The 27,917-nt window shown below is 52.2% G+C and overlaps 9 protein-coding genes across 9 annotated transcripts; 1 reads left to right on the top strand and 8 right to left on the bottom strand.

Moving 5' to 3' along the window:
• Nucleotides 1–768: 768 nt before the first annotated feature.
• On the bottom strand, nt 769–2,461 carry ASPACDRAFT_82201 (uncharacterized protein). Its single transcript, XM_020206046.1, has 3 exons — nt 2,204–2,461; nt 1,446–2,030; nt 769–1,364 (listed from the first exon to the last, which is right to left on the bottom strand). The coding sequence occupies exons 1-3, from the start codon at nt 2,292–2,294 to the stop codon at nt 856–858; spliced, it is 1,185 nt and encodes a 394-aa protein (XP_020051695.1). The 5' UTR covers nt 2,295–2,461; the 3' UTR covers nt 769–855.
• Nucleotides 2,462–2,711: 250 nt separating this feature from the next.
• Nucleotides 2,712–5,455, bottom strand: ASPACDRAFT_1891934 (uncharacterized protein). The gene is made up of 3 exons (XM_020198643.1): nt 5,349–5,455; nt 4,171–5,172; nt 2,712–4,072 (listed from the first exon to the last, which is right to left on the bottom strand). The coding sequence occupies exons 1-3, from the start codon at nt 5,403–5,405 to the stop codon at nt 2,813–2,815; spliced, it is 2,319 nt and encodes a 772-aa protein (XP_020051694.1). The 5' UTR covers nt 5,406–5,455; the 3' UTR covers nt 2,712–2,812.
• Nucleotides 5,456–5,658: 203 nt separating this feature from the next.
• On the bottom strand, nt 5,659–7,471 carry ASPACDRAFT_127479 (RNA polymerase III-inhibiting protein MAF1). The gene is made up of 2 exons (XM_020197026.1): nt 7,074–7,471; nt 5,659–6,993 (listed from the first exon to the last, which is right to left on the bottom strand). Exons 1-2 carry the CDS (start codon nt 7,077–7,079, stop codon nt 6,019–6,021), a joined length of 981 nt encoding a protein of 326 aa, XP_020051693.1. The 5' UTR covers nt 7,080–7,471; the 3' UTR covers nt 5,659–6,018.
• Nucleotides 7,472–7,716: 245 nt separating this feature from the next.
• ASPACDRAFT_82197 (AP-1 complex subunit sigma) lies at nt 7,717–8,964 on the bottom strand. Its single transcript, XM_020206045.1, has 5 exons — nt 8,922–8,964; nt 8,831–8,864; nt 8,642–8,759; nt 8,258–8,532; nt 7,717–7,926 (listed from the first exon to the last, which is right to left on the bottom strand). The coding sequence occupies exons 1-5, from the start codon at nt 8,930–8,932 to the stop codon at nt 7,894–7,896; spliced, it is 471 nt and encodes a 156-aa protein (XP_020051692.1). The 5' UTR covers nt 8,933–8,964; the 3' UTR covers nt 7,717–7,893.
• Nucleotides 8,965–10,371: 1,407 nt separating this feature from the next.
• On the bottom strand, nt 10,372–11,092 carry ASPACDRAFT_36620 (MARVEL domain-containing protein; the record flags this gene model as incomplete). Its single annotated transcript, XM_020200226.1, has 3 exons — nt 10,372–10,587; nt 10,685–10,951; nt 11,051–11,092. 3 exons carry the CDS (start codon nt 11,090–11,092, stop codon nt 10,372–10,374), a joined length of 525 nt encoding a protein of 174 aa, XP_020051691.1.
• Nucleotides 11,093–13,660: 2,568 nt separating this feature from the next.
• ASPACDRAFT_55367 (uncharacterized protein) lies at nt 13,661–14,185 on the top strand (the record flags this gene model as incomplete). Its single annotated transcript, XM_020202985.1, has 1 exon — nt 13,661–14,185. One exon carries the CDS (start codon nt 13,661–13,663, stop codon nt 14,183–14,185), a length of 525 nt encoding a protein of 174 aa, XP_020051690.1.
• Nucleotides 14,186–14,983: 798 nt separating this feature from the next.
• ASPACDRAFT_55366 (uncharacterized protein) lies at nt 14,984–15,858 on the bottom strand (the record flags this gene model as incomplete). Its single annotated transcript, XM_020202984.1, has 2 exons — nt 14,984–15,240; nt 15,297–15,858. The coding sequence occupies 2 exons, from the start codon at nt 15,856–15,858 to the stop codon at nt 14,984–14,986; spliced, it is 819 nt and encodes a 272-aa protein (XP_020051689.1).
• Nucleotides 15,859–20,084: 4,226 nt separating this feature from the next.
• On the bottom strand, nt 20,085–21,323 carry ASPACDRAFT_127465 (uncharacterized protein). Its single transcript, XM_020197025.1, has one exon. The coding sequence runs from the start codon at nt 21,115–21,117 to the stop codon at nt 20,398–20,400; it is 720 nt and encodes a 239-aa protein (XP_020051688.1). The 5' UTR covers nt 21,118–21,323; the 3' UTR covers nt 20,085–20,397.
• A 3,489-nt stretch (nt 21,324–24,812) lies between these two features.
• On the bottom strand, nt 24,813–27,373 carry ASPACDRAFT_36598 (uncharacterized protein; the record flags this gene model as incomplete). The annotated part of the gene is made up of 2 exons (XM_020200225.1): nt 24,813–25,857; nt 26,550–27,373. 2 exons carry the CDS (start codon nt 27,371–27,373, stop codon nt 24,813–24,815), a joined length of 1,869 nt encoding a protein of 622 aa, XP_020051687.1.
• Between the last annotated feature and the right edge of the window lie 544 nt (nt 27,374–27,917).

Genomic DNA, 27,917 nt, shown 5'->3' with positions numbered 1-27,917 from the left:
GACCGGACCAAGAGCCTTTTTACCTTATACCCTTAATCGAGCATGTGCATGCTTTTCGACCATGACCTTTCAGATTTGTTGCAAAGTTCTCTTTCAAGCATGTTTGTTTCTCGTTTGTGTGGTATTCGTCATGACCTTGAGGGCCCTTCTTATTCTTTCTTGTTGTCAAAATCTTTGCATGCATATGTCAGCATTTTTCCCTTCTCCTACACTTTTCATATGTCACTCTTTTTTTTATTGTCTATGATGACCCTTGGGTGTTTGTTGGGTGGGATGAAGACTTTTATTGGACAGCTAAACGCCCCTTCCCCAACCTGTATATTTATTTATCTTTATCTCGAAGAGAATCTCGAGGATCGATACCCGGAATTGTACACCCGTGGTTTTGTCTTGCTTTTTACGGAGTACTTCCTGCAGTGTTCGGAAGGTGTGGCTGGAGTGAGATGATATGACTTAGACAATTGCTACTACAGTACTATTATACGACGACCTTGTGACTGGTGCTTCTGTATACTACTTCGAGCATGTGATCTGCGTTTACATGTATGTAGTTTGTAAATGCTGCTGTTTGGGTCTGGCTGTCATGTATAGTGTGCATTTTCAAGAGCAACACTGGACCGCGAGCTACATTTTGTCTTGGAGTCAATGCAGAAGTTATTCCGATTCGACCAACGGATCGCAACCCTCTGACAACGATCAAGGATGACGAATATGACAATTCATTCGAAGACTAGCGGCAGGATAAATTTCATCTTCCAGCCAGGTTTCAATATGTATCCACAATTTCATTCCAGGTTCTTAGCTAGCATATAAAACCAAACGCTCCTTCGACACAGTGCGAACAGGAAACCAGATTCATTCCTCCGCCAAATGCCTCCCATTCAGCATCCCCTCGGACTTCTCCCGCCGCCGCCGGCGGAGCAACTGGCCCGCCCAGCCGGCCATCTGATACAGCCAGCCGCCGGTGACCATGACGCCGGAGACGGTGTTGACGAGGCGCATGAGCAGGGCCAGGAAGCTGGAGCGCTCCTCGCTGACCAACAGCAGGATGGGCTCGATGTTGTACTTGAAGAAGATGCCGGGGATGAAGTAGGGGCTTTCGGGCAGCACGTCGGCGGAGCTGGTGGCGGCGTACTGGTTGGTGATGACCAGGTTCCTGTTGGCGCGGGCGTGTTGCGGGTCGGTGTAGATCTCCTGGAGGGCGGCGGTGCCCTTGGAGTAGATGGTGGGGACGACGGAGAGGAAGTACTGGTACTTGTAGTAGTGGTGCTCGGTGGCGGCGATGGTCTTGTCGAGCGGGTTGAGGAGCGTCGGGTAGTGCGGGCCGAAGGAGAGTTCGGTGATCATGTGGGTGAAGTTGAAGACTTTTGCGGTCGTTGTTAGTCCTGGATTCCACTGCGGTTGTTTTTTTTTTCTGGGAGTGAGCGAAAGGGAGGGAAACGCACCATTATGATCCAAATGCGCCCCCTGCGCATCATGATACCCGTGGCCGCGCGCCGTGATGTGGAAATCACCCTGCACTTTATTCCCCTCCAGACTGCCGAAAATCCGACACGAGTCGACGCTGTCCCCCTTCCGCAGCCGCGGGCCCTTGGGGAATTTTCTCCGGGAATTGCGGCGCACCTCGCCCAGTACGTGGTGGACGTGCGCGTCGGCCTCCTGCGCCGCCAGCCGGTCGGGCTCCTCCTGGCTCAGCGTCTGGTACTCGTGCGCGGACGCGCGGTTGCGCTTGTCCGTCCATAGCTGCCAGCTGGTGCGCTCGCGCTGCAGCAGCTCCCCGGCCAGGATGCGGTCGCCCGAGGCGTCTTGGATGTTGACGTGCAGCGTGTCGCAGGGCATGCGCACGACGATATCCAGGTTCAGCTGCAGGTCGTGTGAGACCCCCTTCTCCACGCTGAATTGGTGGGTTTCCGTGCCCTGGAGCCAGGTTCGGAATTCCGACACCGAGAAGACCGTGCAGATGAGGAGGATTAGGACCGTCCATTGGCCGCCGCGGCGGGAGGGGGCCGTGTATGAGGTTTTGGTTTTGGCTGTGAGGCGGGGGGAAGTTTGAGTTAGTGGTTGTGTTTGTGTGTGGATGTGGACGGGTGATTTGGAGATGGGGATTGCGCATGGGGTTGCTGGCTGGCTAGCTAGCTAGCTAGCTAGCTCCACGGGTATTTGGTTTATGGGGACAAGCTGAAATCAGACAGTGACAACTCACGAAAAGCATCAAACGTCTTCAAGCCGCCCTGCAGCTGAGACTTCTCGCTGAACGCATCCTCATTGAGGCCGTGATCGGCGAACCCATTCATCACGAAAAGTTGCCGTGTCGGAGACAGAACACCCGTCAATGGACAAACAAGGGCGAAGGTTACCCGGTTAAGGCATTAAATCAGCAGACACCAAGAGCAAAAAGAGAGCGACAGTGGAAAACCAAGCCCTTCGCTCTCCAGGGCAGATGGCAGTTATGAAAAGTCGGAAAGAGGGGGGGAAAGGAGGGACGAAACAATGAACGGGGATGATGATGGAAGAAAGGCCAAGTAGGCCGAATTGCGCGGTGCAACTCCGCAATCCTGCGTGGAGCACCGCCGCCGCGCTTATCGATAACACGCCTCAAATCACCTTACTGGAAAGGGTTACTCCCAAATATCTACTCCGTAGACTCGCTGCACTTTAGATTGGCTACAAAGTACCGAGTGCTCGTACACTCACTACTTCCAGCTCGCTCTGGTAGCTACCCTCCCACTCTTACTGACAATGTGGCAAGCCATTAACAAAAGTAACACAATGGTATAATAGATCGTCTGCATGTATCTGCACGTAGACTTCTTTAAATCTCGAAAATCTCTCCCATCCCGACACCGGCGCCCTCGGCACCAGCCCGACTGTCCACCAAATCCAACCGCCAACCATGCCAGTCCCTGAGCTTCCTCTTGATCTCGCGCACCCATTCCACCCGCTTGCGAGCCTCCTCTTCTGCCTGCGCACGCGCAAACTCTGCCTCGTCGAATTCATCATCCAGGTTCTCTTCCGACAGAAGCTCCAAGCTACCCCGTGTGCCAGCGGGCTGCTGGTTCGACGAGGCGCGGCCTCGGTTCCCGTAGAAAGTGTTTCCGCCCGTGAACGCGGCGATCCCACTGCTAAGCACAGTCGAGAAGGATGAGTGCTGCCCGTGGGATTTGCTCTGGGCCATGCTGCGGCGGCGAGCGTGGTCGGCAGAGGAGCCGCCGATCAAGTCGACGTCGTCAAAGGTATTCGCCGCCGCAGCCGTCGCTGAGTCGGGATCCCCGCTGAAGGACGGGTGATAATCGGCTCCGCCGGCAAGCTCCTCGCGCTTCTCCTGCCATACACCGCGGCGAAGATCGAAGACCTCACCTTCCAGGTCACGGATCCGCCGCTGCAGTCGAGAGCGTTCCTCGTCCTCGAGTTCGTCGAGAGCATCGTCATCGGCCCCGCCGGCCTCGCGCTTGCGAAGGGTCTCCTGCTCCTCCTTCAGGCGGAGGTTCTCGTTCTCCACGGTCGCGAGTCGCTTGCGCAGAACCGCGGCCTCCTTCTCCACCTTCTCGCTCTCGCGAAGTCGTGCTTGATGACGGGATTCGCATTCGCGGTGCAGGTTGCCCATGGCTTCGAGCTTCTTCTCCAGGGTCTCAATCTTCTTCTCCGCGTCGGCCTTTTCCTGCTTCAGCTCTTCCACCTCCCGTTGGAGGCTCTTGATCAGAGTCTCGCGGGAAGTCTTGTCGACGCCCTCTTTGACCGCCTTCTCCGAGGCACGAGTCAAGGCCGCCTTGGTGTCCGCCAGCTCGCGCTGAGACCTCTCCAGCGCGGTCTCACCGGTCGCGAGCTTCTCCTCCAGCGCCGCGATCTGGGCCTCATGCGCGCTGCTCGAGGTCGTCTGCGATGAGAGCTGCGCGCGCAGGTTCGAGATCTCCAGCTCCATCGCCTCGATCGTCGCGGCCTTCGACTCAAGTTGTTTCACCAGATCCGCTGGCGGCGACTCGGACTGTCCCGGGGCGGACACACTGGCGTTGTTGCGGTGCGTTCGCGTTTGCAGGTGCGAGTTCTGTCTCTGTAGCGAAGCAATCTCCGCTTTCTAAGTAGACACAAACCCCCACGTAATTAGCCTCAATCGACTCCAATCCCAGTCCGACAACCTTTGCCAGGACAAAAAAGAAAAGAACGGTAACTCACCAACTCCTCAATCTCCGCAACCTTCTCCTCCGCCCTCCCCAACTTCTCCTTCAACTCCTCAGCATCCACGCTCGCTTCCCGCAGATCCTCCAGCTGATCCTCCGACTTCTTCCACCGGCCCGTCGCCTCCTCCCGCTCCTTCTCCAACCGTTTATTCTCCCGCTCCAGCTCCTCAATCCGCGCCGACTGCTTCCGGTACACCTCCTGCACCGCCTCGCCATCCGCACTCAACGGCGGCAACGAAGGCGACTTGAGCATCCCCCCGCCTCCTCCTCCCACAGGCGCGGACGGCGACGGCGACAGCGACCCCTGCGACACCGAGCCCTTCCGGAACGACGACGACCGCATCTTCGACTGAATCGACAACGAAGGTTGGCGACCGTGGCCGGCGGGACGAGTCGGCGGGGCGTCGAGTCGGGTCGTCCCCGGCACGGCGGCCGGTGCCTCTTCGCTGTCCGGCGACATCGTGATGGGCGCGTCGGGCATGGGTTCGGTGGCGGTGGGGGATGCTTGGGGGTATTCTGCGGCGGCGGGCGGTTGTTCTTCGGGTTGCGGTGCTACGCCTCCAACTTCGTGTTCTGCTGCTGCCTCTTTTGTCTCCTCCTCCTCCTCTGGTAGGGGTTCCTTCGGTTGGTCAGTCGTAGTGGTAGGCTCTTCTGATTCCTCGGTCGCGGGTAACGTCTCCGCAGCCACTGCTTCTACTTTTACTTCTACTCCAGGTTGAGGTGCTCCCCCGATCTCAACAGGTGTAGCAGCGGCCCCGGCGCCGGCGGCGGTATCACCAACAGACTGCGCTTCTGCTCCCTCCGCCACCACCACCGGGGTATCCGATGCTATCACCGGCGTCGGTACATCATCATCAGCCGGCGAGGATTCAGCAGCAGCGGCGGCGGCGGCGGCGGCGACGGCGGCAGGGGTCTCGGGTGCCGCCGCTTTCGAAGAATCGGAGCTGCCTGCAGCTTTCTTGTTGGCTTTTTTCTTCTGCTTCTGTAGCTGAGCGACCTATTCCCGACCCAACAGAATCAGCACATGTACATGATATCCACAAAGTCAAATTGGAGTAGACCGATTGTTAGGGGGTTGGTCTAGACATGAGTTGCGGGCGCGGTTGGACGGGGACCACAGCCTCCGCGGAGAACGGCCTTCGTTGATGACTTCGCAAGGAGCACATAACATACCCTTTTCTTGGCGGCCGCCAGCTTTTCAGCTTTGATGCGCTCCTCGTCGTCGGCCATTATGGGGCACAGCTTGGGTTTGGAGAGGAGTGTGGGTGTAGGTATTGAAGGGAGGGGAGGAGGAGAATGGTGGTGGATATGATGAATGTTGTTCGGAACGGACAGCTTGCCCGCGCACGGACCACCTGGGGTCGGGCTGCCGTTCATTCTACAGTACAAGCATCGACTGTGCTATACAAGTTCTTGGTGAAGAGCGATTTGATCTCTCTTTGTAACTCATACTCACACCACAGAATACAACCAGAAAAGAATTCCCATCAACGCAAGTCAATTTATATTAGATACACGAATTGAACATTAAGACCATAGGAATGCCGGCGTGGAGCCTGCCCTTCGCGCCGCGCCGGGCCACGCAGTGCCTGATAGTTGTCATCATCATAACGGCCGTTCGCAAGATATTAGGGGCCAGATCCGTTCCTTCGCCAATTATAACGCCCCTAGCCTATGTAAATGCAGGTTGAATGCAGTAACAAAACAAACGCCGAAACACACAAAACGCGTTTGGCCGAACATAGTGAAAGAGAATCGAGTGGCAAGCCGAACATGTTCAAGGTTGAAGAATCAGAAGCAGCGCAAAAGGCTGCGGAAGTGCGGTCAATATCAGCAAAGCACATCAGACTTCCATCGAGTCGGCGATTTCCTCGCTCATCGCCCGAACGGTCCCTTTACTACCGGACCGGGATCGGAACTCCTCGTCACTGAGCACATATGGATCGTACTCGTCTCCAGCATGATGCGACTTCGAAAGATCCTCCTCGTCACTTTCACTGTCGAGCTCGACGCCTTCGCCCAGCCAATAGCGAGCCCGCTTGCTAGAGCTGAGTTCGGGGGTCAAGTATCCGTCATCATACGTGCGCTTCGTCGTAGGTGTAGCCACTCCCTCACTGGGGGTATGACTCAGGATCGGAATAGCTCGGAGATAAAGATAGCAGACCCGCTTGCGAAGCCGGTTGAAGAAGAAATAGTGGAGACTCCAGATCGCTCCGTCATCGGCGTCCGACGGATCCTCCTCCGGCGAGTAGGAATACAATGAGCACTCTTTCAGCGACATATGCTCATTAATGACTCCCCACATTTTTGGTCCCCATGTAGCAGATGCACCCGCGTTGTATGATCCAGAGACGGTCACAGGCGATGGGGGTGTCAGGTCAATCGCTTCGCGCGGTCGCAGGTTGAACAATGTGGAGTCGATCGTGTTCATGACCCTCTTGAGATTGCGCTCGCGGTGGAAATCAGACGGGCGCAACACATGTGAGAAGTCGTAGTCGGGATGGCTGGCATTTAATGTTGCGATCAAGTATGCAAAGGTTCGACGGCTGGAGTGGTCGCTCAGGGGGCCAAAGGGACTGGAGCGGGACAGATTGAGCGACGCGGCCGCGTCGGATGCATTGGGCGGCGACAACGAAGCCGACAGGCGAAGCACGGATTCATATTGGGACTCCAAGGATTGCTCAATATTCCTGTACAACTTCCGATCCGCTCGGGCGGCCTTGGTGGTATATAGGTCACAGCCGCCAACGATATGACAGTCGGCGGTGTCGAAATTCAGCGAGCTCGTCACGTCCTCAAATTCGGGCAAAGGAAGGAACTATCCAGACAGAGAGCTTGTTAGCGACCAATATTCCGTAGCGAGCGTGTTGCATGGCACGGCAGGCACCACTGTCGTACCTTCATCTGGGGCCAGATATGCGGTGAGCGGATGACGTAGATAAGAAATCACGATAAAAGGTGATGGGATAGAAAGAGAGAGAATAAAGTATCAATGTGACTGAAGAGCACCGATTGCGACAGTAGAAATCAGGTGAATTCCTCAACTATTCGGAATCACGATGCGTTTGTTGGTTGGTTCTTCGTCTCCTGAGACGTCACGCAAGCAGCGATAAGGGCAGTGAGCTGGCAGGTGGTACCCAAGCTACGCTGGCAGGGTGTGAAGTGGAAAATCTGGCGATTAATAGGCAGAAATTGTAGGCCAAATTGGCATAGTCGTGGAGAAAAGATGAGATAACGAAAGCGATGGAGGAATGGGGGTTGAGAGGTGTCGCAATGATACGGCACTTGGGGGGGGGGGGGATCGCCTGGCCGGGGTGTCGCGTTGTTCCCCGGAGGAGGAAGGCCCCGGTCACGTGAAGGAGGCAGTGCGGCCAGTGATATCACGCACTTTCCTCACGGGTCTTGCGGCTGAACCACGGATTGCCCCAGACTGGCCAAACCAGACTTGCTCGACTTTCCTGTCTTTCAGATCAACCCTTCTTGGGAAAGGTGGCCGAGCACATCCTTGGATTCCTGAAAGACGAGCATAGAAGTGTCAATTGGGTGGTATTAAATTAGTCGGAAAAATGAAAAAAAAAAGACAAGGAAACAGGTCGCGACAGTAGAACACAACGCCTATAGTACGTCCAACGCCAACAGAGCTGGCCCCCGGGGCCCAGAGAATCATGATTATCCCAAACAAGAGAAACACGGAAACGCTTGACTGCCTGAGAAGCTTCTACATGATCTTCGTAACCACATCTTCCTCGACCTGAGGGGGGGGATTAGCATGCATAAGAGATGGCGACCTGGAGTGAGAGACCAGTGTAGCGGAAACAGGAGGGCGAGTGTGGGATTTTGCGAGGGGGTATGGATAGGAAGAGAGGATGCCACGGCGATGGGCAACCCGAGTCATGGCATGGCTCGGCGAAAAGGGGCACCGGGACCGGGGAACGGATTGAAGACGATCATGACTGCAGAGCAGGTTTCATGAGATGAAGCTGAAAAGTTGTGATACCTTCCAGCTCTACATCTCCTTCTCACTTCCCCGCCCGGTGGGAAAGGGGACATGAATGAAAACCAGAACACAAGCATCAACGTACCTCCATGTCTTCCAAGCTGTCCTGTTGACTGATACACCGGAGAACATTCTTCTTGCTACTCTCCTGCATCTCGCCTGCTAGCAGCAGCTCGTCCAGGATGAAGTATGCTTTCTGGAAGTTGAAGATGATGTCCAGTTCACAGACATTGCCGTAGTACTTGTCCATCTGTTCGACGTAGCGGTGCACGACCTCGAGGGTGATCAACTCGTTATCGGTGGATGCGCAGCCGGCGATGAAGAAAAGGGAGGCATAGCGACGGTAGACGACTTTGGTGTCTGTTGAGAGGAGAAAGAGAGAGACGAAGTCCCCGGGTCAGAATTCGAGGCTGCGGGGTGGTGTGGCTGGGAAAAAAGGAGGGGAAGCTTGGATGCGATGACGACAAACCTTTGTATTCGAGGAAATTGCACATGCGGGTGCGACGCGACAGAACCAGCTGGGTCACATCCTTGATGATCTTGGCCTTCTCCTTGGGGGAAAGAGTTGTGAACCATTTGGCAAGGCGCTGGGGAGTGGGAAATTTGTTTCGATTAGTCCGCGATTCCAGCCAGGTCAAAAGTTGGGTGGGCCACGAACCACTTTGCCTTGCCGCGACAGGAGGATCAGGTAGCTGCGGGGAACATGGTTAGCGGCCTTTCCGAAGAGAAGCGACTTGAGTCAATCTCACTGGATTGCCATTGTTCGTTAGATTGAGAAGTTGAGGTTGGGAGGAGTATGGGGGGGAAGAAGAGAGGAGCTAAGATCGGGGTAAGAAAGGCCACGAGGAGGTGGAAGGAAGAGGGAGATTCCGCCGCCTCTGGAGAAATTCTTGCACGGGCCGCACCGGTGCCCCGCCGTTGCTTGCTTGCCCTCATTGTTGTGACTGCTCGACGAATTCACGGTGAACACTCTCGATTAGAAGACAATGCAGTACATGTCAGGATGATTTGCTATTGAGCCACTATTGAGCAATGGCTGACTTTGGCTCACGATGTATGCATTAATCGACCCGAGTCAGCTTCCTTACCAATCGAGACTCTTGCATCCTTGGGAATCAGTTTGATGGAAGACAGGATCTCAGCAGATAGCATATTATAATAACACAACAGTGTATTGTCTTGGGCTGATTGGATAAATTGTGTTCATGAAGTAAGTAGGGAGCCTATACCCCGGGCACTTAAGGCTCCCCCAATACTATATCGTCATAATGATTGCTACTACTAGGTAGTCATACAATCTCGTCTATACAACACTGGTGAATTCGTCCTCGGTCACTATGTTTTAGGAATTTAGGATAACACTCGAATCAGCAGGGACGAAGCAATCTAGCGTCTTGAGTCTGACAATGATAGTTCATATCATACTAAATATGAAAGATACAACAGGTCACTGGTAGTAAAGAAAGCTGCTAGCTATGGTAAATATAGATTATATGACCACACAGCCAATCCATCAACACAATACAATAGCGCTGGAATTACCTAGATTGTGATTATAGCGCGTACAGAATCTGCTAACCACCATAGGACTTTTCGGACATGCTGGAGCCTATACCTGCTATAATCTCTTTGTTTACATATATATATAGAAGCCAGAGCATCTACCAAACTGTCCTCTAAAATCGGGCATCAATTACAATAAGATAAAAATCACACAATATTAGATCCAAGTATTACATACTATCGGTCACATAGTAAAACAGATAGATATCAAAAGAAAATAAAGGACTGTCAACTCCACCCAATCCGTCCAACCGATTATAGCCCTGTTTCCTTTGCAACCCCCAACCATTTGACAGAAACCAAAATAAAAGTCCCAGTATAATTACCATTTCAAAACGGTCAAATATTCGAATCTCATCAGCCAACACCCAGCCATCAGAGAGATATCAGATTAAGTACTCTGACTGTTTTCCTTGAGCATAGCGTCATGGCCCATACTGCGTCCCATACGAGTTTGTCCTTTGAAAGCCGTAAGTCATTTCCCTTTTACCGTTTCATTTTTAGCTTTTCTTTGTCCCTTTGCATTATAACCCGAGGTCTTGTATGACCAGGGCTTTTTCGCCGCCTAGGGAGAGAACCACTGGTGGAGCAGTGTGTTGACTCCGTCCAGGCTCGACGGACATACTTGATGCACGCTTAGACCTGCGCCATGCTGGGGCGAGCACCGCGGGCGGGGCCAGTGCGTCCACGGAGGTTGACACCAGCGGAGCGCGAGCCCATGATCGAGAAGACCAAGGAGACGGTATAGCCGACCCAGGCGAACCAGAGGAATGCGGTGGAGGCCTGAGCCTCACGGCAGCGCTTTCCGCGGTTGTTCGAACCATTGGTGATCTCATTGTGGAGAGTGTAGCTCTGTGTCATAGTAGAGTCAGCAGATGTTTTAAGGGTTCCTGTTGTTCTGGGAGTGGCCTAAATGTAGGTCTTGCGGCTCCGCTCATGGGTTACATACGTCGTTGCCGCAGCTGTGGGCTTCCAGCCTGGCGGCCAGAGCAATACCAGCGGTCAAGAAGAAGATCGCATTGAGGGTATCGATAACGATCAGAAAGATAGGGTGGATGGCCCAGTCGGGGTTAAGCGTTGCGGGGATAGTGTAGAAGAGGGTGAACATCGAGAATGCCGAAACGAACATGGCATAGTTGACGGTGGCAGGGTTGCCTGCGAATGCTTCGGCGATCATGTTACCGATCAAGGCCATGATGAGGAGAGTCCAAAGGAACTACATTTTCAGCATCTCGCTGTTAGTCTCGCCGCTGCAGTGCTTCTGCACGAAATGCTGGTATTGACGAAGGTGCCATCTGTGGAGTGTGTCACATACCTCCCAGAGCCTGAGGCCGAGCGGGATAGCCTTTCCGACCATTTTGAATGGATTCTAAAGCTGTGAAGGTATAGAAACGGGTTGTATAGATCCTCCGGTTGATCTGATAGGCTAGTTCGTCCTGAAATGGGTGAGACAGCGATAAGGATGCCCCGGGCAACAGTGACTTGAGCTTCGAGAAGATATCGATCGTGTTTCAGCGGACTTCTGATCCGTCTAATAAATCTGAGGGTGGATCTTCAGATGGTCGGAGGGGATAGTTGCTTAAGTGCGGAATGTTCGGACGGGCCGACGATGACGATTATGCTGTGTTTGCTACGTCATGCAGGTAGCGGGGAGAAGGGAGAAGATCATGAGATGAAATCACCACCACACACTTCGGTTCAAATCGCTTATTGGACCACTCCCGAGGAAACATCCAACGTCGCTAGGTGTGAAGTAGTATCGATAGTGGGGGGAGCGAAGGAAAAAAATTCTATACTCTTATGTGCAAAAGGAAAAAAGTCTATCGACTCAATGTCTTAAAATCTCTTATGTATAAACCCAAAAGTCTTGTCCGCAGTCGGGCGCTTCTGCAGCAGTATAATTAGCTCTCCCTGCATTTTCCAATGGTCACAGATGGTCAGGGCTCACTTACCATTCGACACACCACAGCAAAATCGACCGGCAGCTCTCATGCAATCAACCGTTGTCAAGCCCATCATATTTTCCGCCCTCATCCGATATGAGACCTTGATGCCGTCACACATGACGGCGTTCAGCTACGTCGGTCCAGCTTCGCTTATGATTCGATCCCGATCCCTCTCTCATGAGCTTCGGATCTGCCCTCCCCAGTGGAACTGCAAACTTTAAATGTTGCAGTAATGCTTAAGCTATGGACTGGTACGTTGACTTTCCATTGAGCTAAGTGAGTTCTAGTCCCATGAGTGACGCAGGCAGTACTGGAGCATTGATCGCCTTTTCTGGTCAATGACTCGTTGGACCCAAACTATACCGGGAGCCCCATACTTAAGCTCTCTGGCTAGCCACAGACTGTGTAGCAGAGGAGCTACCCGGTAGGCATTTCTCCGAGCGGTTTACGGCAGTAAGCGCCAGTGGTATTATCGCGTGTCCACAATCGCAGATTCGAAGAGGTCGAGCCCGATCTGGAATCCTTCAATGACTGATGATGATCGTCAAGCAAAGCAGATCAGAGCGTAGGGCGAGACCAATCGCTGCCGATTTCCGATGCTGTAGCATATGTACTCACTGATATACGTACAAACATGTCATGATCGCATCTGCAATCAGCACAGCATCGAGACTCATACATATAGGTAGCATGCGTTGCCCCTAGAATATAGAGGATCTAGCAACCCGACCTACCACGGTAGCAAAACCCAACAGCATCCCGCTGCAATCCAGCCATTGTGCGGTCTGGGACCATTAAGCGCTCACAACTCCAACAACAGGCGAAAAAAAAACCAGAATTCAGTTTTGTAGCTGACCATCCTCGAGCCACACACAGCTGCAAGAACAACTTTTTACCATAGAGGGGAAGCCAATTTGGCTCATGAGACTACTTGCTTGGCAAGATCGACAGCGTTGACGGTAGAAGTTTAGCGAGCAATTCGCCCCGCATAAGGCGCCGAGCGGCAGCGCCTGGGCCATCTTGGCTCTCTGCCTGCTACACCACGTGGGTGGTGCGCACTACGTACGTAGTAGCTTCAAAGCTTCAGCGATAATGAAGCAGAGGGCCGGAAATTAAGGCGTCCTTCTTCACTACCAGCAACAATCAAGAGCCCATTCATGCTATATATGTACCGTACAGTTGAATGCGATAGCGAAAGACAGCAAATCATGCAACGGTTCGGCCGAACCCCAATTCTACCAGAGATCCAACCACATGAAACACAAATCACCCAACCCCACTAAGAATACTAGTAGTACACATAGACATAGAATAGTGCACCTAAACAGCAACCATAAACTACCAGCACCATCCATCCACAGCACCTTACGAACACATCCTAAAACCATACCCACCACCACCGAACCTAGGCAAACCCTCCAACCTAGGCACAACCCGGCCGAAACTGCCGCTCACCCCAACCGAGTAAACCCATGCCATCCCATGCCATCCCCACTACAACGTCCTCAACGGTAGTGTACACCGTAGGTAATAGGTATACTACCACCCCTTTAAGAAGGCCCCATAACACCCAGCCAGCCAGCCAGCCAGCCAGCCAGCCCTTCAGACCATAAACCCAGGAAATGACATCATCCCACCCATCCCGCCGCATCCGACACGCTCATCCCGATACGAAAAGCCGAGCACACGAGAGCGTGACATAAGTACAAGACTCGAGAAACCGAAGATTCCATGGCACTCCGGTTTTTTCAATGCCAGAATCATCCAATCTAGAAAGCACCATGGTAAAAATTTGTAGATATATATAGTCCCAAAGATCCCTGCCAAGTCTCCCTCATCAATTCACGCGCACCCATACACCAAACCACACACCAACAACCCCAACACATACCCAAACCAAACCAAACCTACCTAGTACCAACCACCACCACCCCCGAACAAACAACCACGAAACCCACCAGCAAACAAACAAAAACAAAATGCCCGCCCTCCCGCCCACCCCCACAACAGCCACCCACTTCACAGCCGACCTGCACGACCGCCACCTCATCTACGACTACGCGGCGCAGGACGCCGCCGGCAACCCGGAGAAATGGCGCTACGAGATGTGGTTCTACAACGAGGACCGGATCGTCTACGCCATCCACGGGGGGCCCATGGCGGGCCGCAGGAACTTCCAGACCGCGACGTACCAATGCATCCGGCCGGGGGAGCTGTGGCAGTGCAACTGGCTCGAGGAGACGGGGACCATCTGCTCGCTGGTGTTCGATATCCCGAACCAGAAAATCACGACGTTGATCGCGTTCTCCAAGGGCCATTGGGAGCGGAATGAGGAGGCCAAGGGGGACAAGCGGAACCCGGAGGATTTGGAGCGCTGGAGGGGTTTGGCGCGGGTCGGCTGTCAGACGGATCGGGTAATGCTTAGTGAGCAGGCGGATATCCTGGAGGATTTTCGTGGGCCCGGGGAGTTGGAGGGGATTGAGATGGGGTGGTCTACCTTGTAGAGTTCAGGGGTGCTTGGGGGGTTTGTGGTTAGGTTGGCTATGAGGTTTTGGTTGGGGGGGAGGAGGTGAAGATGATTCAAGACGGGTGATTCCATTTGTACAGGATATGGATCTAGGTGTTGGGAGCTTTGGGATTTATAGGGTTGCGGATTCTGATTTCAGTTATCTAACATATGAATGGCTCATGTTGATGTATATAATGTGTGCCGCTCAGAGTTCGCGCTTCGAATAAATAGCGCCCGCTACTGGGGCTTGACAGGAACCCAGCTAAAGATGCAAGCCGACACGAGACTACTCCCTGGACTAGCTGGCAGAGATCCTGGCAAACGCAGTCTCAATAATGGAGCGTCCTACGAGCATGCCGCTTTATTCATGACGACATACTCAGCACAAGCACATTTGGTGATGGTCAAGGTCGCAGCAGAGGCTGGCCGATGAATCTGGCTTATCATCAGCCCCAGAAAGACAGCCTTTCCCTGCTATTCGAGGGGTAGTCCTCGATCTCATTCCGACACCACTGCTTGTCGACATGTTGTAGGCACCCGATATTGCCTAGTGTCCCTTTCATAGAATGTGCAGGTCGCAAGGGTCAAGCTTGTCGAGTGAACAGGTGTAAGCTACCGCGACACTGCCATAAGAATGCAGCTCGGCGGAGCGAGCGGACACTGTCCGCAACGGATGACCGTGCGCGGCGGTCATATATGATAGGGCACAGAGGCCGTGATGATGTTTATATGCCTTAGTGTTTCCGGCATCAAAATCTTAGAAGAAGGAACCAAGTAACCACATGCAGAGGTCTCATGAACCGCTACTTGGTGATGAGGAGCTCCCGGAAGAGGGAGCCTGAGTGCAAACAAGTTCCACTTGCACATCACCACTCTGTTGTGGTAGTAGACCGTCGTACGCAGGCGCACGAGTAATAATGGCAACTGCAACCTGCGCAGCTTGCTCATGGGCCGTCATGTTGTCGAGGAACCATGTCCTCCACGGGTTATTGCTCGACCCGGCGGTCTGGAACGTTGCAGTCTGGTCGGGACCGGTCTCTTGGACGAACGCTGCATGTGGGATTAGTTGATGATATACAATCAGACCGAGCAGCAGCATTACATACCCATAGTAGGGATGCCACCAACGTCGAACAGCTGCGGGAAACAACTCGGGAGGTGGGGTCTCTTCAAAAGCATTTGGCTCAGCACGGTTTGCAGCGGAAATGTATAGTATTCCCCACTGCTGGTGAGGCCGTAGAGGGCCTCGGTTAATAATGCCTTCAGGTCGGTGGAGCATTGCGGGCCCCAGACGCCGTCGCACCCATTGTTGGACCCCGAAGGTGTGCCGGTTAGATTGCCCACCCGCAAGCCAATTTCGGTGGTGTGATTGCCCATAATGATGGAATTGTCGATGTTGCCTCCATAGCTGAGCCAGTAACTGACCTTGGTCATGGGCTGTTGACCTTTTCCGCGCGCATTGGCATCGAATCCATAGTAAAGATTGAGGTTGTCGGTGAAAAGCGGAGGGAATTGAAAAGAGACGGCGGTTTGTGCCAGCGCATCAACACAATTACCACTCCAGAATGAACAGAACTGAGAAGCTCCCGGGGTGATGATGGTCGCCAGTACTATCCAAATGGCGAGACAGGGTCGTAGCAGAGACCCGATTCCATCAAAGACTGCCATTTGATCTCGTCGACGGTCGGACAACGTCCTCACAGAAAGAGGTGGCCTAACTACGTCACAAGACCAAGCAGATAATTCGAACAGACGCGGAAAGGGCGACAAGCATGCTCGTAACCAAGTCGACAATCAGAAGTGACGATGCTGACAGATAGTGAGGCACGCGATGGTTCCGAGGAGAACGCCCCTAAAGCATGCCAAAACTGCGCGCGATGGGTCGAAGTAGCCAGGAAGGGTGATCCCACCAACAATGGAATTCGGTGTTTTCCGATCGCGAATCGCGAGACTAAAAATCCCTCGGAAATTCTATATGGTCTCCTGCTGCTACCAAGTCCTGATGGGTTGACAATCCAGTCTAGATTCAAAGCCGACCGTAGGGAATTCTCTTTCGCCAGCGCTGAGGAAAAGGAATGAGAGATTAGGTCGGTCGAGGATTGGTCAAGCGACTCGTGACGGATTAATGGGTCAAGGTGAATGAGAGGACTGAGTCAGCTTTGATCGGCCGTTCAAAAGCAACAAAAAGACCCTGGCGTCAGGGCCTGCGTTAACCCGAGGAAGGAGGTGAGGAGATGATGAGGGAGACGGACGGGGTGTGGTCCGTCGCAGGGAGGGTTGGTTCTTTTTGAGAGGGGGAGGGTTTGTGAAAGGTGGAGGGAGGGTGACAGAGGACAGAGGACAGAGGGAAAAGAATGAGGAGAGCAGACAAATCGCCGGTGTTATTAGATTATCAGATGTGACTAGTTAGTAGTAGTAATGGGGGTAATCAGGGTGTGACGATATAAGCGGAGGCAGGGTCCGTGGTGATGGATGGTGGATGGATGAATGGGGTGGTGAATTTCCCCTTCAGGGCGACTGTTATTCTCTTTGCCCTGGGTCTCCTTGAGAGAGCGTGAGACTCTTTCACTCTTCCGTATTTAGGTAGGAATTACTTAGTTTTAGGGACTGACTCCTCCCTTAGGAGAATCCTAGTCCCTACTTCGTACTTGCTAGACCACTAAGTACTGCTAGACTAGACTGTTAAGGTGTCTTGCCCGTGAAACAAGGCGTGTGGGCCCCGGATCATGGGTTGGCCTCAAGAGGTGCCTGGCTTTCCGGTTGCTCCCTGGCCCTTGGGAGGTATTCTTGGCCATGGGAGAAGTGGAGACGCTAACTGCATCTAACTGGATCTGACTAAGAATAACCGATTTAATAGGGTATGAACTGGTCACAGTCCCCGCATAGCTGCACCCAAAACAGTAATTCCGTAGGGTCATCCCGCCCCAGGGTCACAGTCGATAGCCACTCACTGAGGGCAAATGGCTACATTTCTCGGCTCTGGCGCCGCTCCCTCAGTCTGTCTTCAGGGGCCAATGAGTTGCCTTAACATCCAGCCACCACTGCAACAAGAGCTCCGAGCTAGTCAAACATTTTTTTCCCGTTTATTTTTCTTCTATCTTTTCGAAGGTTTTGGTACTGTACGGACTTCGAATGGATTATTATCTCCCTCTTCTCTCTTTCCCCCTTGACTATGCTTACTTGATAATACCTATTCAATTAAACGATGATCGGAGATAAGCAAAGCCTTGAGAAGTTTTTAAGAGCTCAGAATGATATAAGAGAGGAAGAGTGTAACCCCGAAAATTCTCCATCACCTCCGCAACAGGAAAGGTAGGATTGCCTGAATCCGGAACTGGTCTGATACCCAAAGCGTTGTGGAATGCCCGTAATTTTGCCGGGCTCGATGCTGCTGCTAGTGATGATACAACGATCATTTTTTCGGTTTCAGGGTCTCACAGTGTCCGGCTTAGTGTAGTCTAGTCTATTCTTGTCACGCAGGACCAAATTGTGCCTTACTGTTTTGGTCCAGTACCCTGCCGTAGCGGCCGCCCACCTGTTTAGATCAAATTGATCAAATTGTCAGAGTTTAATCTCAGGGTGGGAAACAAGTGCGAGAGTCTCATCGACTCCGTCCTAACGCTCGGTACCACTCCAAGTCCTGTCTGTCTGTCCTTCAGTCGCTTTCGTCTCCGACAAGTTTTGCCAATGACCAGCAGAGTCTTGCTTGATTCTCCTCAACCTTAACTTCGCACCACTCACAGTTTCGGTGAGCAGCGACACCACTACTGTAACTTCCAACTTAATGCGTATGCTGTCATCCAAGTCCAACTGTATGTACAGTACACTCGCTGGCCAAGACCCAAGCTCGGCTATCCGCTGGGCTTTTACCTCCGTGTTCAAAGCCTTGGAACTTGACTAGTAAGTTTGTGGCTGCAGACCCTCACTAAAAAGCATCCAGGGTCTCCGGAATATTACTTACTACGAGACAAGTTATTCCGCAGGCAAGTACCCCGAGGCTATTCCGTGATTACATCTGGAGGCAGAATTAATCTCAGCTTCATTCTACACAAAACACAGGACCGAAGTGTTGTGTAGATTGATCCTGAAACTGTCTCTGCTGGCAACTTAGACCATCTCAGCTCAGCTATATAGCGCAGATACTACGGCTGGGATCGTTCCCATTGTTGAGTCAGTTTCGACTATTATGTCATCACAGTGATTTACATCTGTTCGGACCGTAATGTAAATCATCGAGAGTCATGCACCACGGTACGCAATCAAATGAGAGTTGGTTCGGGCCTGTCAAGAGACACGGTTCGCTCGGAAGCGAGCCAGCATCGCGTGGGTCCTCTGCCGTTCTCATCTCCAGTGCATGGTGTTCATTCGAGGTTTCTATTACTTGATTGAAGTCTGCGTCCGGTGATTTAGCACTCGTTCCAGCTGTCAAGCAGCGTGCTGGGGTCGAAATGTGTCTTTCCCTCTTCTGAACCATTTAATGCACTGCTGGTTTACTCTTAATTATGTGAGTAGAATGGAATACATTGTAACTAATCAGCCGATGTCCACTCACAGAAAGCCAGGCTCTCAGGAGCTCATAGTCTTGTAATATATCACCATAATCAAGAGCCAGAGGAGGATTTGATCCGCTTAAGTTCGTGCTATGGAGCTCTCCAATGCAAATGTCCCCATCCAGTGTGTTGGGGACAGTATCGGACAGTACATAGTAGTTAAAAGTGGCCCAGGAAACAGGCCCAACGCACCGCTGTTAGTCCTGCTAGCGGCCTGGCGCTCCTCTCGCTAGTGTGAAAATTGTCACAATATGACATTCCAGGCTAAACCTAGCGTTAACTTAATGTTGCCACCTGTGATAGTTCTCAGGACAACTGATGCTGTTGTCTCTTTCGCAGGGTCGCTGGTCCGCATCCAGCAGAATCTCTGTAGCGCTGCTTGGATAGATTACCATTATGCTCAAGTTGTTTGTACGACGAAGGGCTGTTGTTCCCTGCAACAGTGATGTGGTCGCAAGGAGACAAGCGACGGGTTCGAGAATAGGACCCCTACCTCTAAACCCTGAAAGCTTGGCAGAAGTGGGTGAAGGAATTCCCGCCGCTTTCTTAGTGCCTTGTTCGTTTTACGACTGATGATGGTGGTCCCCCTTCAGCGTGCAACGGCAACCTACGGAACCGAATACGAGAAATTTCTTTTCAAGCCGAAAAGTTAGTGCTGGACTCACTCCGCCGCCGGACTCAAAACTCGCCGTTTGGGGAGTGGAAGTGCGATGCTGCGATATGACGTCTACCTGGGTCGGTCGTCGGTCGATAAGCAGTACTCCGAACCCACGCATTCAGCTGCCCTCTGCACTCTGTGTGTACAGTACACTGTCATTCAATGTACTCCGTAGAGACCATCTCTTTTCCTTGGAGATGCTGTACTAATTGGGCGATGGCAACAAGCTGGAAAAAGTGGTCAGGGGAAAGAAACCCAATTTATACCGGTACCACGTTTGCTCGACATTTCGACCCGCAAGTCGCTGGAGTTCCGTGAAGAGAAGAGAAAAAGGTCATCCCCTGACTGAGACCTCCCTAACTAGTTGTGAGGTATGAAGTCATGTCTTGGATCATCTGTTGTCCAGTGCGTCAGTTCCCAAGGAGGTGCACGGCTACACAAAGAATGTCGGGTTGCTGCCTAGCGGTCGAAGATGGAGCACAGCTGGAAATACCGGAAGTCGAAGGAATGGAAAGAGAATACTGGAAGGAAAGGAGATTCTCTTGAGTGCTGACCGACAGGGTCCCTTTTCCCCAAAAGGCTCGGCTTTCTGGTTCTTTTCCTATTCCGGGTCTTGGCTATGCGGATTCAGACAGATTAGACCCAGATTAATATCCGATGATGTCCACACCTGCCTCAATCTGAACAACGCGAGGCTTGGGGTTGGTCGACTCTGTATAAGTGGTTTGAACCTTGCGTCATTGGCCAAAACATCGATTCGCGGGCATTGGATGTGTATCGTCCTGTAGATTCAATATGTATTGCACTGATTCTTGCCATTCCCTTGATGATAGCTACTTAGGGAGTACGAGTCTCGATTTGACGTGTCCATCCATTCATTTCTATCGATGGTTCTCCCTTTCACCTTATCAAGCCCTTATCAAAACTCTCCCGACCACCCGCGTCTGCTCCTCTCCTCTAATTCCATGATTCATCATGACAATTGGGTAAGAGACCCATTCAGTTGTCCCCATGTAAAGCTGAGACAGGGTCTTGAGATTTCTGCAGAGCCTCTGCGCGGGACTTGATGATCGACGCAGACTCTTTGATCGACCGAGCCAATCGGCGCATCCTTTCCAGCTCGCGGTTTGTGTTGGCCTCTGCCACGGCCACAATCTTGCGGATGGTCTCAACCTCCGCGGCCTCCATGTCGGTCAGTCCGCGAAAGTGCGCCTGGCTCTGCTGCTCGAGCATTTGCTTGCAATTGGAGATCCTGACTACCGCCTTCACCACGGGCAATGTTTCCGGCATACGCGAGGTCAGCCATGCTGCGTTCTCCGGTGTAGCGCCCTGATGATCGAAGACCACATCCATGGCCGCCGCCCGCTTCGTGAGCTTCTTTAGACTATGCGCGCCTTGAGGGACCGGCGCCACATTCGCGATCCAATCGAAGCTCGGAAGCAGGCTTCCTTCGACGTTGGGATTTGTTTTCCTTGCCTTCCATGCCTCATAGAGGAGAATCTCGTTGGGCGACATCTGTTCCTTGGCCAGGGTTTCCGGATCTCGGGTAGGTAGCGCGACAAGCTTCAGCCCAGTAAATAATGCTAGACTATTGCCCTGCGTGACCACTTCGGCGAGGTCTTGCAGCTTCTTCAACGTCTCTTCGAGATTATCGGTCGCAGTGGGTATAGCTAGAGATCTCAGGTTTCGGCTCAATTGCGAGAGCTGCGCTGAATCCATTGTGAAAAAAGATGGTTGCTTTCACCTCCCAACTAGTAGTCGATTCGTTGGTTTGTTCCTTGGGAATATGCAGCTGATGCTCTAGGTATCGTCTCGGTATCCCTTGGCTAGAGAGAATTTGGTAACGACAGCAGACAGAGCTGATCGGAAGGTGCTTCGTAATGTTATCAACTGAGGCCTCGGTGACAGTTTCATGAATGGCTGCCTGTAGGCACCAAGTTGCTTCCTTTGGTTCAGTCAAGTAAATAATAAACTACTTTGGCGTCACAATATAGGCAGGCATTCTGTGCCCCCTAGCTCAACACGGTCACGTGTCAATGGCAATTCTTGCAAGAGAAACATCACAAGCTGGATTCATCTAATCGAGCATCTCAGGCTTAGAAGAGGGCGACGTTGTAATTCTCGCCTTGTATACACTTCCTACATCTCGATCTCAAGACAATACTCCCCAGACGCCGGGAGCGCCGACAGTCAGTGCAGCCACAACCAGCACCACCATTACAACCTCACCTACCACCACCTTTAACCATAAGACCTGAGTCTATATGCTTTATATGTAAAGCACTCAGCTCTCAACTAGCCTATAAACTAATCGCGCTAGCCTGTACCCCCCAGTATTGTCAGTCACCACAGCCCGGCGGGTATACAACCTCTCGCCATGTATCATCTCAAATCCCCAAACCTATACCCCACAAATCTTAGCCCTGAGTCCCTAGCCCCATCGTCTTCCACAACGCAGAGCTGTATCCCCAGAGATAAGGGAACATAAAATCAAACATACCTGCTCAGAGCACCACCCCCCACCCTTCTTCCGATCAATAACATGCCCCCAGATCCCCATCCCCCCGTCGCCCTGACCTTCTTCCCCTTCATCCTCCCCAAACAACCCCCTAACCACAGGCTCCTCCGCAAGAAATCCCCCCGAGCGCGTGCATCCATCAACCTCTACCTCCCCCCGCAAGAACCTCCTCACGACCGCCTCATCCCCATCACCTTTTAGCATACTCTGCACCATCACTGCAGGCCTAACCACCCAATCATCACCATCACCACTCCTCCCTGCCTCCGTTAGGGTAGGTACCGAGGAATCCCCCCTGACATACCGATTCCGACACACAATCCGCCCGAACAAAAAATTCTCCTGCGAGTAGACCTCCCAGTCGAAGTGCCGGATATCCGGTGGCGGGTTGGCGGCTTTGATGCTGGTTTGGCGGGCGGTGAGGTGGAGTGTTTTGCTACCGTCTGCGTTGTTTGCGGTAGTGGTGTGGGTGATTTGGATGGTGAGCGGGGTGTAGAGGATGGTCTTGCGGAGGAGCCAGGGGATGCCTTGCTTTTTTTACCCCGTGGGGTCAGGGTTGTGGCCCTTTGCTTTGGGGTGGTTGAATCAGAGGATGCGCGTACTAGTTTGAGGACTGGGTCTAGATCGCTGGAGAGGGATTTGTCCTGGTGATTCGGTTACTCCCCCCGTGCTCTCCGTGAAGGGTTCCGGGGGGTTAGTTGGTTAGTTTCAAGGGCAGATATCTGGTTAGGAGGTGGGAGGAAAGGGGAATTGGGCACTTGCTAGGGTCCAGCTGCCGGTTAGGTTGTCGATTGTTGGGGACAGTGGGCTCTGCGTTGTAGGTTATTGATGTGGATTTGGGTCTTGGTGAAAGGACCATGTTCTTGTGGTAAAGCTGAGGGGAGGGGGGCAGTTTATACTGAGGTGGGCTGTATGTTACACGAGTGGTTATGCTTCACGTTGGGCAGTCCGCTGCTATACTCCGGGCTCCGATTGAGAATTAGGCTGCTGTTGCTAGGTTCGATGGTGATGGGAGCGTTGCACCGCTCGGCCAGAAGGATATCAAGACACTGATCTAACCGATTGCTCGCGCTAAAGGATCCTGAATCCTATCACGATCCCCTAGATGTAGGACTGTTTCCCGGGCTGAAGATCTCGACTATGTGTATTTGTAGTATACAAGGATTCTTATCCTAGGCTTCTCTGTAAGGCCTGAGTCGTACTGCGCCCAGCAGTATACCTTTTTTTTTTCCCTGGGTAAATATACTCAGCTGTAGGAATACTAAATCTACAGCTAGATTAAGAAGTGATATTGCCTTTCCTATAAGTTGTATCTGCATTGTCAGGGGGCCTCAGAGATAATACAGATAAAAGCATACAATCTGATAGAGCATTACATCACTCAGGCAAGAGAATGTTATGATACTGATCTAGCCGATCATTCACTCTAGAGGAACCTGAATCCTGTCAGATAGCCTACATAGGGAAGTAGGGAGTGGGAAGTACAGCTGATCGAGGCTGGATTGACTCGAGGGTTTGGCGGTCGGTTCATGCTTCATAATCATCACAGCATACCACGATGTGCTCGGGTCAGTGACGCGAGCTGGATTGAGTACTAGGTCAGCTTCAATAACAATTCTCGCTCACCCTTCGAATGGGGGGTGGAAAGTGATGACGCCTGCGAGAGAGGTGGAAGATGCTTGGATTCTGCTACGTGAGGCTATCTGCGGAACTAGCTAAGAACCACCGAGGTGGACGGTAAGCAAGCAGCCTCGCAACTGAGGCCGCAGGGCTGCCGTCACACTCTCGAGATAAAGCCAAAGTACGTACAACGACTTGCTATAAGGGGAAAGAGTATAAAAAGCCATAGTAGTAAGAATTAAGCAAGGTGTCTGGTAGGAAGTCTGACTTGTATTGAGGTTCAGGAACCGCCTATACCTCGGCTAATTGCCTTTTATTCATCACCTTAACCGTGTAAAGGAGGTTGAAACAGTCGAGGAATCGTCATATCGTTGATAAATGTAATGTCGTACTGTAGAAGTAATGTGGAAAAGACCCGTAGACAAAATGATCTGCTTTGCTTGCAAAGATAGGTGCAAAGTATAAGGACCTCGTTACGGCGGCGTTGAGGAAATTGATAACGTGGTGGTGGGGGTGGGCGACGGTGAGGTTGAGTCTGTATAGCCGTATCGCCGCCCCAGAGGCTTGATATAAAGCTTTAAAACAGATTGTAGAGGAAAATTTTCAGGAGGATTGACGGGAATGATATGTTTTTGATGAAAAATGCTCACGAAGAGCGAGGGCCTACGACCTGATGACACCTGCGAGAGGGGTGGAATATGCTCGGATTCTGCTACGTGAGGCTAACTTATCTGCAGAACTAGCTGAACCACCGAGGTGGTCGGTGGGCGAGCAGCCTGGCAACTGAGGCCGCAAAGCCGCCGTCAGAAAGTCCAGTTGGAGATCGACGAGCGTCCAGATGCTGCTGGGTTAATAACCGTGCGGTGGACGGTTCTCGGGGGCCTTGTCAAATGCCTAGAACTACTCATGTACAGTTAACTCGACCTGGAGCTGCTCGTGAAGAATGACTCAAAAGTTTATCAACAAGTTTATCAATATTGTACAGAATGTCTCTGGTGTAATCGTTTCCTAGTATACACAGCACTTTTTTCCTTGTGCTTTCCGTGTTCTTTTCCCTTCCAAAAACGTGCTCGAATATGCTGGTGCGAAGATATGAGATGGTGATCCTCGGCGGTAGTAGTCAATCAAAGTGAGGAAAGAATAATCATGTGGGAGAGTGTCCTGGTGATATCAGTAACAAAAATAGAAGCCCAAACGCCATAGCTCCACGCTGGAATGTCGAAAATATGTTTCTTGGAAGCGAACCGTCTTCACCCAACAGCCAGACGCTTCGAAGTCAATGTTCATCATCTTCCCCATTACCTCTGAGCCAAACGCGCTTCCACGGACCCTCCGGCCCGACAATGGCTTCCCGATCCTGGCGCATGCCCTCGAGGACACCCACAATACCACCGCTGCGCAGACGTTCCAGGACGACATTCATGCCTTGTTTACTCTTGAGGATAGCGTCCCGGGTACGATTCAATCCGATTAGCTCAATCGTGCGCTGGATGCCTGCCGTGGATAACGACGTGAAGAAGCCTCTCTTGGGAGCCTCATCCTCGACTTCGACAACTTGGTCACCGGCTTCTGCCTGTCTCCGGCCAAGTAACTTTCCTTGTCCGAATCGGGAGTGGAACGTGACCGTTGTCTTAACTGTTGTCTGCTCGCTCAACTTGGCGTCAAGGTGAAGCCCTTGAAGTCGGTCGAGAGCCCCCTCCAGCGGCTGACGTTGGTAGAATTGCTTTTCCACCACACTCAGGATCCCGGTCCACTCCATGTTGCGCGACTCAGTCCTCATCCAGCCTTCATTGACGTCAACGATGGTCGTTTCGAGGATGTAGCTCTGTCCGGAACTGTCCGAGCCGCCCATTCCCTTTGGCAGCAACTTCAGAATCCCCGACGGAACCTTAGACTTCTTGAGGTGCAGACGAATGGTGTGGAGGCGTTTCGTGTCCGGGTCGACATAACGGTCAATGACATCAGTGGTTAGAACATGGCGAGAGTACGGGTTAGGATAGCGGAGGAAGTAAGCCAGCGACACGGCTGGGAAGGAGTAGTCGTATGTAGAGACATTCTCGAAGAATTTCATTCTTGCAGCTGCTGATGCATACAGACGAATTGATTGAGGTAGGGATGGACGGACGGGTTGATGTGTGGATTTGATCTGAGAGATGATATGATAAGTTCGACTGATGGATGGGATGGATATATGGGAATGTGAATTGTGGGAGTTGGGCTGGGGGTGGCGTTGTGGTTGTGGGCGAGACTGCTTGTTAAGTTCCAACACAGTCAGTAAGGTTTTGGGGATGATCAGCTCTCCATTCTGCTCAATCACCTTTCTCAGTGGCCGGACAAAACTGCCCGAACCTCCGGGAATGGGAAGAATTTCTGTCAGCTTCTAAGCTAAGCCTCTTTTAGAATGCGGGGATGCTGACTCATTTGCCCGCGCACCGCCAATCGTTGCATCATCTGATTCTCCCGCCTGGCCCAGCCAATCACACGGCCGGTGCTAGCATATTGCGACCGTGCGATTTGCCTCTGAGAATGGCGAGACTTGCCTCTGAGAATGGCGAGACTTACACCCTCAGAACGTCTCAAGCTGCATCTATGTTCTACGCTATCAGGGTGCCAGGTGTTGATTGGGAGACACGTTCAAAGCCCTCATACGACTGGTGCAGCAGCTGACGTCAATTACGAACTCTTATCGGATGCAAAGAACCATCCATGATGGACTGCATCAATACCTCGTTTTACCCAAATGTACAGTATATACCCGGAACGCTAAGTACGCTGTATTCGATAGCCGCTGGCACTGTGACCCATTTACCTCTTCTCTTCAATTGTTTATGATGCCTCCCTTTACCCAAGATACTGGCCTCGCGAAGGAATTGAACCTTAAAGTATTGGTGGCTGCACTATGGCGCAGCATGGAAACGGTATCATTTGCAGTTCTTTGGATAGAACAATTTTCACATCTGCAAATTATTGTGCTCATATGTAAACATTCTTGACGATTGTGTGATTCTAAGACTGCCCATCATCGGGTCTGTTTAAGACAATTCTACCACGGATGAAGCCCCGGACACCGTTACTGAGCCAACACTCTTCGCCATCGATCAAGTCAGCAACTTCAATGATCTGCTCTGCACAGAACCCTTCAGCCAACGCATAATGCCTTGTTGTGCCTGCATTACCACCACTTGAGAGGGGAGGCGTGACCCAGTCTGGCTCTGTATCACTCTCTAGGCTCTCACCCTTACTTACGGGTCGCCTGCGCCGGAAGTAGGGTGTGGTGATGCTCCCTTCCATAACTTGACCCTCGGGGTTTACAAGCAGTACCTCAGCCTGGTCTAACGGGGACATGATCCCCGCTCTGACCCGTGCTGCATTGTAGAAATCGCGAGCGGTAGTCTTGTGCCTCGTGAACGCGGATGGATTTATACACCCCGTATCCACATAAATACTCCATAGGTTTGATTGTGTATGTTCTCGATTGGGGATGAGCATGTTCAACGGGTCAATCGATGCTGTCGGGTTGACCTCAACAGTGCACGCTCCGCTGCGGTCAATGACGATCCGGATGCGCCAAGGTCTCGTCTTGTCAAAGATGTAAGTATCAAGGTATTCAGAGAGTTGGGTGAGGTCTTTTTGTAGAAATGACAGAGCCTCCTTCCAACCGAAGCATTTTGCCGCATTACGAAGCCGTGCCTGATGGTAAGGAAGCAGGTAGTATGGCGTGCTGGAAGGGTGAAAACATTTGTCCGCGGCTTTCTTAGTGCTCAAACTTCGAAGCGCAGGATCATAGCGCAGAGACGATATGATTTGGAAATCCTCTTCCAGCGAGGCGGAAGCCATTGACTGCATTCCTGGGGTGATCTGATCGATCGCGTGTCCACCACTTTCGCCAGATCCTGCACTGTTAGTAGGTCTGGCTATGAACGGATGTTTCAGTGTTGCTCCGATGATAAATATGTTCAGCACAGGTAGAACAATCAGTGTCTGATGAGACCAGGAGCTCTCCTGGGACCAATTTGCGCTCGATCAAGGAAGAAGAGAATGACGAAGATGCGGTGGTGGAGCGAACCAGGAGCTGACGGAGCATCTCCTTGCCGCGAGCGTGATTGGCCCATAGGAGCTCGGGAAGCCCGCTGCGTCGCCGGAACATCGCAACGCATAACTTTTCAAACCGCATCATCTCTCTCTCTCTCCTCGCTCTTTTCCATCTCCACCCCCCTCCCCAACGAAGCAAAGCAGTCATCCTGCCGACGAGCTCTTGCCCTGCACCCAGGACGGTCCGTCTCTCTCGCTACCTACTGACTCTTATGACCGCTGTCTTCAGCGCTAACCTCCCCTTCCTAGAATTATAGATAAAAAGAGACCAGACTAAGATAACGGGTTC

Source organism: Aspergillus aculeatus (genome assembly GCF_001890905.1).
Source record: "Aspergillus aculeatus ATCC 16872 unplaced genomic scaffold ASPACscaffold_21, whole genome shotgun sequence".
NCBI lineage: Eukaryota > Fungi > Ascomycota > Eurotiomycetes > Eurotiales > Aspergillaceae > Aspergillus > Aspergillus aculeatus.
The sequence above is the reverse complement of the archived record's forward strand: the minus strand, read 5'-3'. Positions and strand labels throughout refer to the sequence as shown.